Source organism: Carex rostrata, chromosome 2, assembly GCF_964058835.1.
Source record: "Carex rostrata chromosome 2, lpCarRost1.2, whole genome shotgun sequence".
Lineage (NCBI taxonomy): Eukaryota > Viridiplantae > Streptophyta > Magnoliopsida > Poales > Cyperaceae > Carex > Carex rostrata.
The window spans coordinates 9,013,833-9,028,901 of NC_135919.1; the positions used below are offsets into that span (position 1 = coordinate 9,013,833).

The 15,069-nt window shown below is 34.6% G+C and overlaps 1 protein-coding gene across 1 annotated transcript; it reads left to right on the forward strand.

Annotated features, from left to right (window-relative positions):
• The first annotated feature begins 10,401 nt into the window (after positions 1–10,401).
• Positions 10,402–14,930, forward strand: LOC144573200 (BEL1-like homeodomain protein 9). Its single transcript, XM_078322916.1, has 4 exons — positions 10,402–11,311; positions 12,381–12,754; positions 13,974–14,034; positions 14,182–14,930. Exons 1-4 carry the CDS (start codon positions 10,706–10,708, stop codon positions 14,743–14,745), a joined length of 1,605 nt encoding a protein of 534 aa, XP_078179042.1. The 5' UTR covers positions 10,402–10,705; the 3' UTR covers positions 14,746–14,930.
• Positions 14,931–15,069: the final 139 nt, after the last annotated feature.

Consider the following 15,069-nt stretch of genomic DNA (forward strand, 5'->3'; position numbering starts at 1 on the left):
CGTGCAGGTATCAATGACCTCTGCGAGACTGCCTCTTTTTTTCCTTTCCATTTACTATCTCTTTCTTTCTCTAACCTATCTGGATGAGCCCACCACTGGTCACTGGATCATAATAGAGACACTAACTCAAGACCGGAATCGGACCGCACCCAAGCCAAGCCCGGACCCGGACCCAACCGAGAATCCAAATCAGGTTCCCACCACCCACCTCACCTGCAATTTAAAGTGCGAGAACAGTAGAGAACAGTGACCGTACAGTAGACAGGTGGGCCCGGCAGATATTGCATCGTTATCTGTGAATCGACGGGAAACTCGGGCGCTCAAATCTCTCTCTCTCTCCCACCATCTCTCTCTCATTTCCTCCCAAGCAAAAGATCTCCTCTGTCACACCAATGCAATTACCCAAACCAGCAGAAATCCACGCACAAAAGTTTTAAAAAATACATTAATAATAACAAATAGAGAAGAAATCATTCTCTCTCCTTTCCGCCCACAGACCCACAGTAATAAATCCAGACTCAAGCCATACACTTCCCCACGTGAATCTTTTGACTACACCTGGTTTACGTCTCCTTCAATAATTTATTTCACGGAAAATCTAGACCAGAATGTAATAATCTTACGGATGTGACTTGCCAATTAAATGTTGACAAAAATTATGATTTTTCTACCGTAATCATTACTTGTGCAGTTTTACAATGTTTAGTCACAGTCGTTGAGACGTAAGCGTAAGTTACCTTGTCTAATGGCCTAAGAGGCTAAGACCAGGTCTACCTAAAAGATTGAAATCCGGCGGATTTGCAATCAAGCGACGTCACGGTCAGGGAGGAAACCTAAGAATTCGTATCTTCTGAGATATCTCAAACTTTACGTTACTTTATGAAAAATCCCAGTCGTTTAAATACGTTCTGCAAGAATCTCAAAGCACACATAATACTGACCCCTACATCACCTCCGAATAGGCACCCGGACACGTCGGTCACGCAAAAGTTCAGCTATCTTAGAGGGTGGTACGCACTCCAAACCTAACCCGTTTGGTTGCTTTTGCTTGGAATTGAATCGAACAGTGAGAGGGTAGTTTAGGAACAGTGCTAACAGTAGAGCCTAATCATACTAATCACTGAGTTCAGTACGAGAAGGTCTCCTATTGGATATCGACACGTGGCAAATGATGACTATGAACGGATCGCGAAATTAGTCCCAGGATCTCCGGACGCGTCCAGTGGTTTTCGTTCGTTCTCCGTTTTTTTCCCAGAGCAATTAATAACACTGGCTGTAATAATCATAGCTGACATTGATTTACACAATCCCGTACTGGTACTGTGTCTGTGCTTACAGGATTCTCTTTCTTAACGATATAACAGAGATGGTGAGGTAATATGTTGAAAGAGATAAAATTTGATTTACAGCACCATGCGAATTGGGAGGATGTAAGTTGGAGTAACCGAGTCGATTGACCCATTTTTTTATTTTCTAGTTTTACATTTAATTTTCTATATAGTATACAGTAAAATATTATGTTCCGTTAAATTGATTCTTATTTTTTGTATTTTTTATATAATTTTTTATAATCTCAGAGTCTATACTTGTACATATAGTCACAGAACTAGCGGTTAATTCACAAATTATTTGTGTTTTTTTTTTTGACGTTTTCGAACCGAACTCCGAATAAAACGCAAAAAGACATATAATACGTTTTATTCACGAATAAAATGCTAGTCGCGAATTATTTGGGAGACAAATGCGAAAAAAATAATTATAATTTTTTTATTTTTCTTTGGGTTTTTTTTCCTTCTTTATTGTACCGAATTATTTCCAAAATAAACCGACTTATATCCGAATTACGACCTTTTGACCCCACCGAATCGAATATGAACTATTTGTTTGTTACTATGCTTGTACACTAAAGAAGAATAAATGTTTCTTTTCTTTTTTTTCTTTTTTCTTTTTTCTTTTTCCTTTTTTCTTTTCCTCTCGGTATGTTTTTGTTCGATATTATTAAAACCTTAGGTTTCCGACAACTTATCTAGCCATTTTTATTTTATATGATTAATGTAAACGAGACGTTTTTCGTTAGACATAATAAATGAGGTGTTTTCCTCAAATATATATGAAATTTGGTTTATAAACATGTTTAATATGGATACTATGTTAAATAGTTCGAATCAATTGATTAAACTTTAAATTGAAGATGAAATATCTAAAGTATGATGAAGTATGAAAGATACGAGATATTTGAATCCTCATCGATAAGAAATATTAATATTTAAAGTTTATTAAATTTTAAAATAAAATTACACTTACAAACTTTATTACAAATTAAGGGTGTTCATTGCAATTTTTATGATAATGCATATTACTATTGAATTTTTCAATTAGCTTGACCTTTATGACGCTGTATTTATTATATGAGGAACGTTAAAATGCCTCGTCGTGTACGGTTTATAAGCATTACATGATTTCATTCAAACCATTTAACATAATATATGTATTAACATATACTTAGAGATCAAATTTAACTTTTTTTGGAGGTATTTTTTTTTAATTAAGTAGATGTTTATAATTAGTGATTATGTACATATCACAAAAAAATAAAAATAATAAAAAATTTGACCTCCGAGCATGTTAATATGGATATAATGTTTTATTTTTGTGATAAGCAGTGGGGAGCACCCATTTATTTTAATATATGAAATCATGTATCAGAAAACTGGTATCAAACATCTGGTACGCGGCTCCTAAAATGTTCAATCAAAAGTAAACATCACAAAAATTACATAATACCTAATTAGAAAGTACATGGTCTTATCAACAATTCAACACAAATAAAGAGGTCTATAGAAGAAGACAGAAATTTGCTTAAAGGCCCTGCAACTTATACAAAATTAATAAAAGTTTGATAAGAACTGAAATCATTCGAACAACTTAGCAATATTCGTATCACAACAGCTAAGTCGCTCGTTCCTTGATCCGAAGGGCTCCAAGATTTTAGTACTGCCCCTCAATAAATCTGAGAGGACAAAGAAGTTATATCAATGGGTATAATAAAGGATGAGTTGTGGTCTCCGTCTCATACTAACCATAGTAACAAGATTTGTGAATTATTTGTGTTTAATTCTTCTTCTTTTTTACGTTTTCGAATCGAACTTCAAATAAAACGCAAAAAAATGCATAAAACATTTTATTTGCGAATCAAACGGGAGTCATGTATTATTCGTGAGAAAAATATGAAAAAAAGCCAATTTTTATTTATTTTTTTTGCTAAGGATTCATTAGAGATATATTTTTTTGGCTTACTTATTGTACCAAATCATTTTCCGAATTATACTCATATTATGAATTTTTAAACTCGCCGAACTTAACCTGAACTATGATACTAACCACCCAAAAAAAAAACATATTGTTGGACCTTGACAACCCTTGTATGCTAATTTAGCTTTAGTATGAATTTTGCTATCCTTGACCAATCATCAAAACAATCTTATTTTGAGTTGTAGATGGTGTCAAAGTGTGATTTTGTATGCTACCAAAGTCTAGCTATTGATAAAGAGACAATACAGTGAATTTGTCATGATGATTGATGAGTCTATCTCCGTGACAATTTATCCATGTCTGTACAGTCTAATTGTACGAAGAAAATATCACGTAATAATTTCAACCATTCAACTGTATAATTACCTACAAGTTGTCTACATAAAGTTAAATTAGCTCCTTGATTTTGTAGATCAGAGAAAGTATACTAACGGAAGTATCATTGGTAAAATAAACAAGTTTTTAGCATGATGAAACACAAAAGACACACACATTTAAACCCTCTTCATATAATAAATGCATTGCAATATAATGGTCAAACTGACTGTGAAATTCACAGGAACATGCATCGTCGTGAAAAATTGCAATGAACGCCCATAATTTTTAATATAGTTCGTAAGTGTATTTTTTTTCTTTTAAGATTTAATAAATTTTATATATTAATCCTCCTATAGTTTAATATTTGATAAAAACGTGTCACCAGCATTGTCAAATTTTGGGTCCATCAAACCGTGCTTATCTTGCTATCTGAACTAATTGTTCATCAATGCTATGATCACTTAATTAAATTCATCACATTAACGATTAGAATCCTAAATCTATTATCGGAGATAAGTGCTGTAAAAAACGGTATGCGCTTGTTGGACAGACAGGGTACCGCCAAACGATTAATCGGTATGCAGCTGATCAATCAGAATTATGCAGACGATTAATCGTTTTTATTAAAATTATATGTATATATTCATAATTCATTAAAAATAATTTATTTAACCCATCAAACTTATCAAATAAACTTAATTTAACTTGATTCCGTTATTATAACATAACACTATGCTTGCTTCTTTTTAATAACAACACAGAAGCACTTTATATGGATAAGTAACATATTTATATAATAAAAAAAAATTAAAGAATCAAGCTTTTTTAAATACCAATAACATATTGTTTGAAAGAAATGAACAATTCCGATATAAAATCACTAAATTTTGTTTCTGATAACAACTTAATTTCATATATGAACATGGAGTAGAACTAGGGCGTTCTTAAGCTCACCAAAGTGTTGGGTGAGCGTAACTCCAAAATCCATCAAATCGGTTTCAAATGACAAATCCGAACTGTTGAAACCCGCATACCTTACGAGTGATACGCCTACATGTGAAAATTTTAAGCATTTGAATTAATCTAGTATAAAATCAAGTGGTCAAAAAACATTCAAAAAATGAATGCACTAAAATTATTTTATTAACCTTCTAATTTTGACCAATTGACTTTATATTAAATTAATTCGAATGTTAAAAATTTTCACATGTAGACGCATCGCTCGTAAGACAGGCGGGTTCCAACGGTTCAGATTCATCATTTGAAACAGATTTGATAGGTTTTGAAGTTAAACTCACCAAACACCCTGGTGAGCTTAAGAACACTCTAGTTCTACCCATGAACATGTCATACTAATTGAAAAAAATTTAATCAGAAAGTAAGAAAAATATATAATATATAACTAACAAAAGAGTTAGTCAATTCAAGAGTTAGTAATAAGAAAAAATAAATATAAAAAAGATTGGATGTATATCCAAATACAAATAAAACTACAATATATGATTTATAAAACTTATTATCACAAAAAAAAATGTGAAAAAAAAATATTTAATGGAATAAACAGGAATAAACGGATGATTAAATGGAAAACAGCCAATTAATCGTTTACATCTACAAACATGCGTTCGTTAAGTGTACTCGTAACGATTTGGTTGCTATTAACGAATAATGGCAATTTAATTGGCCGTTAAGTCCTTTTTTACAACACTGTTGAGATCAATTGCAGAAACTTTATCAATGAATTTATGTATTTCCAATTAAACTTAATTCCCAAAAAGGGACCAACATAAAATTCAATAATTCATCATCGAGTGAAGAAAATAAATCAATAAACGTTTAAATGTTCTTGTTGAGACTTGGCCCCCAGTTAGACACAGGGGCAATTAATGTGGCGTTTTCCTCCCGGGCCCCACAGATTAAATTAACATAGAATGGGACCCACTCACCAGACTCCATAATTCATTCAACCGCATTGATTAATCCGTACCTTAAATATAGACGGTCAGATAGAATTCACACATGGGGTCTGGGGCAGCTCGGAGAAACATTGAATATATCTTAGGCTGCATTATTAGTGGACTGTACCAGCTCAGTGTTGCGTAACGGAGTATTGGAATGACGAAGGGTAGAGACCCCACTTCACCAATCTCCACTGATTTAAATTACTGGAGATGTCCATTTCTAAGGTAAAGATTTTGTTATGACTTGGGAGTTGTTGGGCGTTGTCTCCCGTTAGTATTGAAATGGAGAGATCTGGCACCTGGCCCATGACACCTGACACGGCTTCAGTGCTTGAGATTCTACGCTACTTTATCTGGTGCGTCATCTAGTCGCCGAATTAGTAACAGGGTTTAGTCCTTAATACTAAGGCTTTATTTAATTACTTTCGGATCTTCTGTTCCCTGTCCCATATATTCATATGTAAAAATAAATCAAGTTTTAGTATTTGGAAAAATTATTAGAGAAATATAATTGCAAAAATTAAATACACATGTATATACAAATAACTCGTAAATAATGAAATTAATACTATGATGATTTGTACAATTTAAGAAACTAAAACAAAAATTATTTATATAATTTATTAGTTTAAGAACTTTCGATTGGTTTTAAAAAATACTAGCACTTTTTTGTATTATTTGCAATGTAATAATAGAATAAGTTTGTTTTTAATAATAATTATAATATTTTCTTAAAAAGAAAAATCTTCATAGAGTTGCGAAGCCCGTGCCCTATGCCCGGGGTACCTGTGCCCGAGCCCAGGTATAGGTCGGGTAAACAGGTACACGGGTAAGGGCAAAATATGGGCCGGTCACAGTTTTTGGGGTAAAAACCCGACCATACCTGGACCGAATTGTACCCGTACCCGACCATACCCGTGCTCGTACCCGTATATCCGTGTACCCTACCCGTTGTACCCTACTCGTATACCCGTTTAAAATTTGAATTTCAAAATTTTTCAAATTGCCCCCGATTCAAGTCACATCCGGACCAGTCAAATCGAACCCGTTTAAAATTTGAATTTCAAAATTTTTAGTTTACAAATACACAAACGGAAATACTTTATTTTATTTTCTTTCATTTTGCTCTTTTCACTTAGTATTTGATACGAACGGTTATGATTAAAGTATAATGGTAATTAATCTTGAGAACACACAACTCATACTTTAATTATGATTGTGCACATCATGAATAGATAAACATATGGATCTTATTGGTGGAAATTTTGATTCAGTTCCTATTTTTTAATGCTAACAAAAAAAAATTCGGGATTTTGCGGTAAATCAAGTATTTTTTTCATACTTTAATCATAATCGTTCATATCATGAATAGATAGACGGATGGACCTTGTTGGTAGGATTTTGATTCGGTTCCTTTTATTTAAAATGCTAACTAAGAAAATTCAGAATTTTGCGTAGAGCATGAGTAGTAAATCAAGTATTTTTCATACTTTAATCATAAACCGGTCAGATCATGAATAGATGGATAGATAGACCTTGTTAGTAGAATTTTGATTCGGTTCTAAAAAAAATGGGGATTTTGCTAGAGCATGAGCAGTACATGTTTCATCGCTCTGATTTTCTTAAATTATATTTTTGGAAAGGAATGAGCAGTATTTAAAAGCACACCCATCCCGCAGCTTATGATTCAAATATATGATATATAGCCGACTCCATTAATGGCAACTTTGGAGCTAATGGAAACGATGTGGTGTTGCTGACTTGAGACCAATTTTATGGTACTTGTAAAGCAATTGCGAAAATTAATAGAAAAATTATAATAAATTATAACCTTGAAATTATATATATATATACAGAGAGAGAGATAGGCTAATGTGTTTTTTGTAGCATATGGGCCGAAATACACACGGTCCAAATTTGAAATTTCAAAATTCAAAAAGTCGATCTGAACCGTTCATCTTGTTCTCCATATTAAGATGTGCTTGGAGACTAAATTTTACATTTTTCTGAATTTTTTTACTATTCATTAAGCCACTTGAAAAATTGTTGATCCAACGGTGGCTTAACAAAACAGTAAAACCGTCGGAATATCGATTTTCAAAGTGGCTTAATAAATAGTAAAAAAATTCAGAAAAATATAAAATTTGGTCTCCAAGCACATATTAATACGGAGAACGAGATGAACAATTTAGATCGACTTTTTGAATTTTGAAATTTCAAATTTGGACCGTGTGTATTTCAGCCCATATGCTACCAAAAACACATTAGCCTATCTCTCTCTCTCTCTCTCTGTATATATATATATAGAGAGAGAGAGAGAGAGAGAGATGGGCTATGGTGCATTGCAATGTATGAAGGGGTTTGTGCATTGGACCATAAATCTAAAATTCAAAATCCAAATGGCCGATCCAAACCGTTCATCTTGTTCTCCGTATTAATATCTGCTTGGAGACCAAATTTTACATTTTTCTGAATTTTTTTACTATTTATTATGTATTTTACAAAATTGTTGATCCAACGGTGGCTTAACAAAATAGTAAAATGAGCAGCCACCGTTGGATCAAAAATTTTGTAAAATACTTAATAAATAGTAAAACAATTCAGAAAAGTGTAAAATTTGGTCTCCAAGCACATATTAATATGGAGAACAAGATGAACGGTTTGGATCGGTCATTTGAATTTTGAATTTTAGATTTATGGTCCAATGCACAAATCCCTCCATGCATTGCAATGCACCATAGCCCATGTCTCTCTCTCTCTCTCTCTCTCTCTCTCTCTATATATATATATATATATACTTTTTTGTATGCACACCTAAACTACTTAATTAGCCTATAATTATTTCATTTTATAATTACAAGGGTACAACTTCATATTAAATTATTTAATAGTCTATAATTAGTGATGGGCTATGGTGCATTGCAATGCATGGAGGGGTTTGTGCATTGGACCATAAATCTAAAATTAAAAATTCAAATGACCGATCCAAACCGTTCATCTTGTTCTCCATATTAATATGTGCTTGGAGACCAAATTTTACACTTTTCTGAATTGTTTTACTATTTATTAAGTATTTTACAAAATTTTTGATCCAACGGTGGCTGCTCATTTTACTATTTTGTTAAGCCACCGTTGGATCAACAATTTTGTAAAATACATAATAAATAGTAAAAAAATTCAGAAAAATGTAAAATTTGGTCTCCAAGCACATATTAATACGGAGAACAAGATGAACGGTTTGGATCGGCCATTTGGATTTTGAATTTTAGATTTATGGTCCAATGCACAAACCCCTTCATACATTGCAATGCACCATAGCCCATCTCCTATAATTATTTCATTTTATAATCCACCCATGAAATTTTAAAATGTTTTAAAAAATCAACGAAGTATATACACTGTTTGTCAGAGTTTTAATTCAAAAACAGAAATTTTAACAAATGTTATAAACTCGTAATACTTCATCAAACAAAATAACAAAACATGATAAATCAAGTAAATGAAAATAAAATAAAATGACTCGGATAAAGAAATAAATAAATACATTTGTACTTAGACAAATAAACATACAAATTTTCGCAAGAATAATTTTTATATATAGGTTACAAATTTTATTTATTTAGGAATTATAAAGATGTGACTTGATAATTTTATGTGTATATATATATACTATTTGATATTGAACTACTCAGATTTTAAAAGTCGAATTATAAACACGTAATAATATCTATACGACACTGTTAAAAAAAGAAAAGAAAAAAAAAAGGGAAAAAAAACTCCGACCGGACCGCCCTGCCCCTCAAGGGTACAACGGGCACGGATATAGGACGGGCACGGATATAGGACAGGCAGGGCACGAATTTAAAAAAAAAATCATCGATACCCGCCCCGAGGTACCCGTCTACCCGTGATACCCGTGCCCAATCTCTACCCGTGTCTGTGCCCGGATTTGCCGTGCCTGCCCGACCCCTACCCGACAGCATAACACTATGTGTAGCTGATGTTTAGGTGTTACGGTCATTTGAATTGTGATGTCTTTTTTTTCTAGCTACCGAATATGATTGTTAAGTATAAAACGATTTCTGAAGTAAAATTATGTCTAAGAACTCTTTTAAAAAAAAAAAAAAATACCTGTAAGGGTATGTTTCTAGAAGAATAAATCATGAAATTATTAAAACATAAATAATTTGGAAATTTCAAGATGCTTTAAATAGTGACACTAACTACAATTAAAAAAGCAGTTTTATGTATTTTTAACAAAATAATGGATTATTATTAGTTCTTATCTTTTACTGAGGCGATAAGTTTCTCATGCCTTAGCTGCTACTCTTGTCTTTGACAGAATTGTTGCAATTGAATTATTGCTATTTTTCATCTATAATCGTTGTGCTGAAACTATTTTTCTTTATTTAACATTTTACTCGTCTTGGAAATTTTTTTTTCTGTAGTCAATATTTTGCATGTAGCCGAATAAAATTGAAATTTAACCTCGTGATTTCTGCTGTCCGACTGACAACGCCTATTAAAATTGAAGTTGAAATAGCCACAGTGCCACACCTGCTTCCACATGAATGCGTCTTCAAAGGGATCGGTATTCGGTAGCTGTTATTTGTTATAAAAAAAAAACAGTCAGCACACCGCAAGAGCAACTGAGCAAGGAACACAGGAACAGTAAACTTCCATCTTTGTAATAATTAATAACAATAAGATAAAGGGTCAATCAAACGAACCGTACCCGTCTCACTCTTCCTGTCCTTCCCGGTTCCCACACGAAAAGTACCTCCACTTCTCTCTCTATCTTACTGTTCCTCCAGCCTCTCTCTCTCTCTAGCCCTAATTATACCATCTCCTCCTACCCATTATTACCCTCCTTTCTCCTTTCGCTTTCACTGCTCCCCTTAACCCTTTGCAGAAAGAAATGAGAAAGAACTGAACATCTCCTCCAAAAAGCCATAGCCTTGCTTCACAGTGCAGAGATTTGATATACCAAAAAGCAAAAGCTCCTTCCATCCCCTCTCTCTCCCTACCTCCCCTAAGTAATTCACTACCTCCACCTTACCCCTTACAAAAGCAAATCATTTCAAAAAAGAAAACAGCCTACACCCCAACACGCCATGTCATCATCCACCACACACCCGTATCTTCCCGGTACCGACCGTGTTCCCGACCACCAGCAATTCCTTTTCCAGCAACAGAACCAGCATGGAAGTCACTTCTACCATGTACCACAACACAGCCGACGCGAGAAACTACGCTTTCACCATGAAGAAACCTCTCTTCCCGTGGCTTCTCTCTACTCACCTCACTTCCTTAACCATCCCGCTCCAGGTGTCCTCCCAGAAGCACTCCCTTTACAGTACAATCCAATAGGCACAAGTCAAACCGGTTTCTCTCTGTCTCTGTCTCCTTCCTCTAACAGTCAGAGGCGCCAGGTCACCAGTGGTGTTCCTGGTCCATATGGACCGTTCACTGGTTATGCGGCTGTATTAGGACGGTCTAGGTTTCTCGGACCGGCCCGAATGCTACTGGAGGAGATCTGTGATGTCGGTCGCCGTGATCTTGCTCAAGAAATGGATACAAGCAGTGGTGATGACGGGTTATTGGATTTGGATCCGAGCGAACGGGATTCGTTATCTGCTGTTGATCGTGGATTGGACAGCACCCGGGAAGGCAGTGAGTTTCACTGGAAGAAAACTAGACTTCTTTCTATGATGGAAGAGGTGATGAATCTCTTCTCTGAATATTTGCTTTTGCTGTTTTGTTTCTTTCTGCTTGATATTTTTATTTTCTTTTCACTGGTTATAATTTTGGAAATGAAAGAAAGAAAGATAGGTATGAGCTTTCATGTCAATGAACTTGTGTTTGTTTGGATGGGAATAATTAATACGGGAATCTGAGTTTACTGTGCATGGGTAAATAGTGGTCACATCATTGTTGCAATCATCGAGGTTTTCTATCATTACTCGCTAGTGTATATATAATCCTTTTTCTTTCTTTACTAGTCATATTTTCAGGGTGTTCCTTCATGTTTCATTGTAGCAAGCATTGTTGGTCCAATATAGATAACACGATATGCACCAATTAGAAAATTTCGAGTCATAGCATGCAAATTATTCAAATGTAAATACATGCTTCAGTTTAAAGAAAGAAACTTTTGTATTTGAGATGAAAATCAGGTGTGTTTTATTTTAGTGTTGCGTGCACATTTGACCTTACTATGGAAAAGCATCTTGGTTTTTGCTCCATCACTTAGATAAGAGGCTATTAATTGTGCACGTTCTAGATTAATTTAGTCATTCAATAAAGTAGCACATTTATGTCTGTCTTACTAGCAAATCTTTGTTGGTTAAAGAGATAGTGAAGCTTATTAAAGGAGATATAAAGTCATGATTCAGTGATAATGCAACTAAGCTAATATCTGTTATTTCTTAGTTAAGTAGACTTTTAAGTTTAGATGATTGGTCTTGACTCTTGATTATGAGGTTATTGTGTTCTTTTCATTGATGGCTGCCAAACTTTTCTAGTTTATCTTTAGAATATTAAAAGTAGAACTGTACCGTCTGCAAAATCATAGTTTTATCATTCTTTATTTTAAAAGGGAAGTACCACTGCATGCAAAAGTCTTAATTCCAAATAAATAATTCTCAAATCATCAAATACAACATGCAATTCCACGTGTGTGGACCTTAGACTTGAAATATATCAGTGTCATCTTGTTTTATTTAATCCATTCCCCCCTCCCCACCCACTTTTTAATATTAAAATTAAATTTTCCAATATTACTTGTAGGTGTGCAAAAGATACAAGCAATACTACCAGCAGGTGCATGCTGTGATCACATCATTTGAATCTGTTGCTGGCCTCAGTAATGCAGCACCTTTTGCATCAGTAGCACTGAAATCAATGTCAAAGCATTTCAAATGTTTGAAAAGTATGATACTTAACCAGTTGAGAAATGCTAATAAGATGAATGGAAAGGAAACCCTTAATCGAGAGGAGATGCCGAGCTTCGGTCTTCTAAGTGGCGGAGGTAGCGGCGGGAGTCAAAGAGGAAATAATATGGCTAGTTTTGGTCAACCACATATATGGCGGCCTCAGAGAGGGCTTCCCGAACGTGCGGTTTCAGTTCTTCGTGCGTGGTTATTCGAGCACTTCTTGCATCCGTGAGTGAATTTTATTTTCATATTCCTGACTATTAGTTTAATTACAGTCATTATGTTATCCACAGCTATCAAAATGATCCTTCAAAATCTAATCTTTGCAGTACTTCATCCAACTTTTATTTTAATTATTTGAATTTCCAGGTTTTATCACGCTTAGTTCCTGTGGGACAGTGGGGTACTACACTAATTGTAATTGGCACAACAAAAGTCATACCCGTTAGCTTTACGTGTAGTTCAAGTTAAAAGACATGAAAATATGATGTATAATAAGGTTATAATAGTGTCCTTTAGCTGAAAATGGAATGGTATCCTATATTGTGTTTATTACCGTCGTCAATTTATCACCCATTAATGGGCTTCCAGTTTCCTCAGCTGTTTCTCCCGTTTTTTCTTTTTACTCAATATGTTCAGTCTGGGCCCAATAGAATGACTGATCTCGTAAAAATCTCACAAGGTAATGAAGATTAATGCTAGTAGCACACAACGCATTAGTTAGTTTGCGTTGTGTACGCATTTTTCCATTATCAAAATCTTGAAAGTTTTATTGGGAAGGCCATCTTAGTTCAAGAATTTGATTTCTTTTAGCGCACATGTGTCTTCTGTTTTGGTCCACAGAATAACGAACAGCTTCTGATATATCTTTGGCAATATGTGTTATGATGCTTATTATGTGTGTCTAAGAGGCTGTCAACTTGGTGTGCTTGTTTTTTTTTTTTTTTTTCCCTTTCTCCCCATTGAGACAACACAGCTAAAAGACACTGTCACAAATGCCACCCGCATTTATAGGAAAAATCATAAAGTGATTCACAGGTCAGATTGTGAAAGACATGACTTGGTTAAAGCAACTCACTTTCTGACAAACTGCTATGGCAGCAAAACCTCCCTGAAAGTTAGTGTGTACTGTGCACTCATCTTCTTTGCAGCTTGCACATGCATCTCTACTATTTACTGCCATATAAAAGCCAACTTATGTTGTACTTCCCTTGCTCCATGCATCTCTCCATTTGTGATGTGCTAAGTGCTAACAGATCTGAGCAAGGTTTAGAACTTTAGATGACCTAGTTATGTCCTTATATGTATTATCACAAGCAGCCTTTTGGAACCAAAAAGTCCGTGCTCTACTATGTAATTAGACTTTATTAAAGTTTCTAAAATCATATGTTATAATTTGTATGTGCTGTTAGAACCCTGTTAACTTTTTATATTTGTAACATTGTAGATATCCGACTGACACTGACAAGCAAATGTTGGCCAAGCAAACTGGCTTAACTCGAAACCAGGTAAACATATGAACTCCTTTATTTTCTTGTTTCTCTCTTTACTCTGCAATATTATTTCCAGAAACCAAAAGGTGACACTGTTTTGTAACAAAGTTCAGTTTATTAAGGTCATTTTTAGTTATATAAATATTGTTTCTTGTCATTTAGGTCTCAAACTGGTTCATCAATGCAAGAGTGAGACTTTGGAAGCCCATGGTTGAGGAAATACACAATCTTGAAATGTGCCAACTACGTAGGCACTCGAGCAATGATAAAAACCCTAATCTAAGCTCTGGTGGCATGCTGCAAACGCAGCAAATGTCTGAATGTAGCGGGTCCAATCCGTCAGATTTGGTACAGGGCCAGAGTAGCCACACTAACCCTAATAAAAGCGCCAACCCTAACACAACATCCAGAAGCATACAAGCTGTTGAGTTGTCTCAAATACCAAACAGCATACAAGAGCCAATTAACTTCTCTTATAACAACAGTCTTGGAGCAGCTGGAATTGGTTACGGTGCTGGGAGTTCCAACCCTAGCGGAGTGTCATTGACACTTGGTCTCCAGCAGAATAACCGTGTCGGTCTTTCTGAAACAATTCCGGCCAACCTTGTTCATAGGTTTGGTCTTGAAGATTGTAACGACCCATATATGATGGGTTCATTCGAGGCGCAAGGACGACATTTCGGGAAAGACGTGAGCGGTCATTTGTTGCACGATTTTGTTGGATGAAATGATTTAGGTTCATTTCCCGGTTAGTACTTGTATCTTTAGAGTACATATGGAATTATGGGGTAATTCTTGGGTTTAATATATCAGGAATCCTTTTCTATATAACTGTATGATGACCATATGTAGTAGTATCATGTTTTGCCCAATTTGTAATACCAACAAGCATTAAAGTATTTCTTAATTTGTAGTTTTCTTCTTTATTTACTGCCATGCTGATCATGTATGCAATCATCTCATTTTGTGCATTTCATGAGATGTCCTAATTAAAAGGAGAAATATTATAAATCTTTATTGTAGTGATAATTCTAACCTGGTTTGGACCGG

Bases quoted from the DNA above. Each gene is read 5' to 3' on its own strand.
- LOC144573200 (XM_078322916.1), top strand. From the start codon at position 10,706: ATGTCATCATCCACCACACACCCGTATCTTCCCGGTACCGACCGTGTT. The intron at 12,755-13,973 runs GTGAGTGAATTT...GTAACATTGTAG, and splicing joins TTCGAGCACTTCTTGCATCC to ATATCCGACTGACACTGACA. The intron at 14,035-14,181 runs GTAAACATATGA...CTTGTCATTTAG, and splicing joins CTGGCTTAACTCGAAACCAG to GTCTCAAACTGGTTCATCAA.